This window comes from Marmota flaviventris, chromosome 1 (genome assembly GCF_047511675.1).
Source record: "Marmota flaviventris isolate mMarFla1 chromosome 1, mMarFla1.hap1, whole genome shotgun sequence".
Classification (NCBI taxonomy): Eukaryota; Metazoa; Chordata; class Mammalia; order Rodentia; family Sciuridae; genus Marmota; species Marmota flaviventris.
In genome coordinates, this window is record NC_092498.1 from 208,291,241 (window position 1) to 208,295,495 (window position 4,255).

Sequence of the window (4,255 nt, forward strand, 5' to 3'; positions counted from 1 at the left end):
TTTTCTGCTGTCAAAAAGGAAGGGGTCATAACTATGTTATTTGAAATGTTCACATACACTGGACTTCATTTCTGGTTCATTCAACCAGGGATAACTGAGTGTTTATCACCTGCTAGATGTCATGGGAACAGTATCAGTTATATTCTAGTGTGAAATGTCTTGATCAAATTAATTATTATTTTTTCATGTGATATTTTCTGCATGTGTATAATATGATTTTCAGTTCTTTAATCTTCTTTTTTATTTTAGTTTGGAAAACCATGAAAAAGAAGCCCCAGGGGTGGGGTGTTTGTTAGTGTAGAGTGCCTACACGAACAGAAAATGCGCAAAATTACACCTAGCATCTCTCTCTCTCTCTCTCTCAAAAAGCACCTCCTGTTTACTTTCTCCGGTGCTATGTTCTTTTGTTTTCTTGGGCTCCTTGAACTTATGTTTATGATATATCTTGATTTCTTTTTTGAATAGCAATGTTAAGGTATAATTAATACTCAAAGGACCACATACATTTAAAATGTACAATATGAGGTGCATATGAAAATAGAAATACGCATATGCAAATATAGGCCATTTCCCCAGCAAAAAGAAAAAACAGACCTGTGCTTTGTCTATCTACATATGCTCTTTTCCCATCATTGGGATGTAGGAGCTTTTGTTGCTGAGGCCTGGGCACTGCCTGGAATGTGGCCAGCACTCCCCAAGTGCTCTTCCATGGTAAGAAGTCGTTTCTACTTAAACAGGTACTGCATGAGCTCTTGGGGAGAAGACTTAGAGTGAGATAGGGATTCCTAAATAGTAATGGTACCAGGGAAGACCTAGGATAACGAGACCCAGAAACAAGAGAAAAAAGTTTTTTATTGGAAAATAAAAATTGTAACAATTATATCTGTAGTGTCTATATATGTGAAGAATAGTCATGTATTTATTCTTTTTCTGGTAGTGACACCCCCTCATGGAACCAAAAAACAATACAAGAATTTCAGAATTCCTTCTGCTGGGATTTTCAGAGGACCCAGAACTGCAGCCCCTCATCTTTGGGCTTTTCCTGTCCATGTACCTGGTCACTGTGCTGGGGAACCTGCTCATCATTCTGGCCACCATCTCAGACTCCCACCTGCACACACCTATGTACTTCTTCCTCTCTAACCTGTCCTTTGTGGACGTCTGCTTCACCTCCACCACCATCCCCAAGATGCTGATGAACATCCAGACACAGAGCAAGGCCATTACCTATGCAGGCTGCATCATCCAGATGTGCTTTTTCTTCATTTTTGTAGAGTTGGACAACTTCCTCCTTACGGTGATGGCCTATGACAGGTATGTGGCCATCTGCCACCCGCTGCAGTACACTGTCATCATGAATCCTAGGCTCTGTGGATTTCTGGTTCTGGTGTGCTGGATCCTGAGTGTTTTGCATGCCTTGTTGCAAAGCTTAATGGTCTTGAGACTGTCCTTCTGCAAAGACATAAACATCCCTCACTTTTTCTGTGAACTTAACCAGGTGGTTCAGCTTGCCTGCTCTGAAACCTTTCTTAATGATTTGGTGAGGTATCTTGTAACTGTGTTGCTGGGAGGTGGCCCCATCGCTGGCATCCTGTACTCCTACTCCAAGATCATGTCTTCTATCCGTGCAATCTCATCAGCTCAGGGCAGGTACAAAGCCTTCTCCACCTGTGCGTCTCACCTCTCCGTGGTCTCCTTATTTTATGGCACAGGCTTTGGTGTGTACCTCAGTTCTGCTGCAGCCCAGAGCTTACCCTCCAGTGCAACAGCCTCTGTGATGTACACCGTGATCACCCCCATGCTGAACCCCTTCATCTACAGTCTGAGGAATAAGGATGTGAAGGGAGCCCTGTTAAGGCTCTCTGGAGGGAAATTATGAAAGACTCTTGTCCTGGGGTTCAGGAGCACATGCCCAGGACTGCAGGCAGCAAAGCCTCAGAGCCAGAGTTGTGGATCTTTGATCTGATTGTGAATGTGACACCCTTTCATTCAGTTTACCTCCTGGAGGTCACATGACTCTGGTTTTGACCTCTGTGCAATGTAACCAGCTCTCTTTACCCAGCTTCTTGTTTTCTCTGACATGCAACAGGTTTTGCACTTTGTCCACTCACCTTTTCTTCCAAACAGGAAACATTTATGTCACAGAGAGGCAAAGTTTCTTACAAAGGATTTCTTCCCATCTGACATATCTTGTATTGATTTAGGATCTTTTTTGTTTCATTCTTAAAATAGTCATGTCTTTTACTACGTTCATGGGCACCTGAGAACAATTTTGCAATTTGTACTTGAGCAAAATCTGAGGCCACAGTTTCTCTGTTTTGCATTACTGTTCCTGTGTATGTCAGCATTTTAACTACTTTTCTTGAACATTTGTCTTTAGTATGCTAATGTATTTTGTTACAAGTTATTAAGGTCTTAGAATTCAACAGTAAATGGATAAAGAAAATATGGTATATACATTTGATGGAGTTTATTCAGCCACAAAGAGAAATTAAATCATGGACTTTGCTGGTAAGTGGATGGACCTGGAGAACATGGTTCTAAATAAAACAAGCCAGGCTCAGAACATCAAGGGTCAAACATTCTCTCTCACATGTGGAAGCTAGAGAGAAATGAGGAATAAAAAGGGAATCTCATGAAACTAGAAGGGAGAACAGTGACGTCAAGGAAGGAGCTGGAGGTGAAGGGAGGAGGGATGGGGAAAGGGGGGACTGCAGAGTGAAATAGAACCCAGTGTGTCACGTACACAAATGGACACACTGCAGCGAGTTCCAGCTTCATGTTTATGCATAAGGTGCCAACTAAAAACACAATCAATAAATAAAAGAAGACCAGTGGAGTACAGGAAGGGGAATAGGGGAGGAAGGAGAGCAGGGAAAGGGGAAGTCCTGGGGACTGAGTTGGAGCATATTACATTCTGTGTGTGTGAGTATGTCAAAATGAGCACCACTGTAATATATATCACTCTAATGTACTAATATAATGTAGAACTATAATGTATGAATAAATCATTAAAATGGAAAAGAATAATTTATTTTTTAATGTAACATATTCAAAGTTTCTTTGGGTTAGTTTATAGACATCTTGAGGAGATAATTATTCTGCCTAGTAAAATATCTTTTTCAGAATTATATTAGTTGTCATTTAAGAGCCCTTGTATGGAATTCTTGGCTGGAAATGGTGGTGCACACCTTTATTCCTAGTGACTTGGAGGCTGATGCTGGACGGTGGCAGTTTTGAGACCATCCTGGGCAAGTTAGGGAGACCCTGGCTCAAAATAAATAAATAAATGAATAAATAGATAAATATATGGTAAAGTCGTGTAGCTCACGGATAGGTCACTTCTGGCTTCACTCCCCAGTAATACAAGAGAATATATAATAATAACAGATAAAAGGAATCATTACAGTCTCTAGAGTGAGTGGATACATTTCCTTTCAGAATAACATACAAAGACAATTTGGGAGGAGAGGATGTAAAACTAGTCATACCAGACTCCACAGAGCTTCACAATCTTGCTACTCCAAGTTAGGTCCATGGACCGGGACCTTCAGAACCAGGATTACTCTGGATCTTTTTTCTGTTATTATTATATATTCTCTTGTATTACTGGGGAGTAACGCCAGAAGTGACCTATCAGTGAGCTACACAACTTTACCATGTATTTATTTACCATGTATTGCTGAAATAGAGAGTTTCAGGATACCCATAACCCCAAAATTTGCACTTGAAATCACATCCCTGGTAATTCTTCTACATAATGAAGTTGGTTGAGAATTCATTTTGATCACCTTCTCACTACTGAAATTTTGGGGCAATGTCGTTATTTGTGTTGGGAACTATCCTGGTTGGTTAGTACACCCTGCACACATTGCCAATATCCCTAAGAGAAAAATATATGTAGTTAGTTGAATTCAAGATGCCCATATTTTGAGAAGTGGAAGCAATATGTCAGAATTGAAAGGAAGGTCCCATCTCTCCTTAATGTAATATCACATGTCAGCCCAGTTTCTTCAGTGGAGATGGAGTTCACAATAGTGTCACTATACAAAATAGACTTCATGGAATACAGTTTAGTAAACATGAAATTGCACAATTCTCATCAGGTGCTAATCTCGGGTTATGGTGCAAAGTAAAGAACTAAGTTCATTTGTTCTTAATAAATATTTCAAAAATAAAGACTGAATAGGAGCTCTTAAAGTATGTTAAAACTATAAATTTTGTATTTTTGTGGTTGTACATGATGTGGAATTAC

General features: G+C 40.0%; 1 protein-coding gene across 2 annotated transcripts; it reads left to right on the forward strand.

Annotated features, from left to right (window-relative positions):
- The first annotated feature begins 949 nt into the window (after nt 1–949).
- On the forward strand, nt 950–1,966 carry LOC114082190 (olfactory receptor 7A10-like). 2 transcript variants are annotated; one of them, XM_027923551.2, is made up of 2 exons: nt 950–1,851; nt 1,942–1,966. In XM_027923551.2, exons 1-2 carry the CDS (start codon nt 950–952, stop codon nt 1,964–1,966), a joined length of 927 nt encoding a protein of 308 aa, XP_027779352.2. The 2 variants fall into 2 exon arrangements, with proteins under 2 accessions (XP_027779352.2, XP_027779351.2); XM_027923550.2 differs by lacking the exon at nt 1,942–1,966 and having other exon boundaries at nt 950–1,879.
- The last annotated feature ends 2,289 nt before the right edge of the window (nt 1,967–4,255 follow it).

Excerpts from the sequence above, each read along its gene's own strand:
- LOC114082190 (XM_027923550.2), top strand. The coding sequence starts at position 950 with ATGGAACCAAAAAACAATACAAGAATTTCAGAATTCCTTCTGCTGGGA.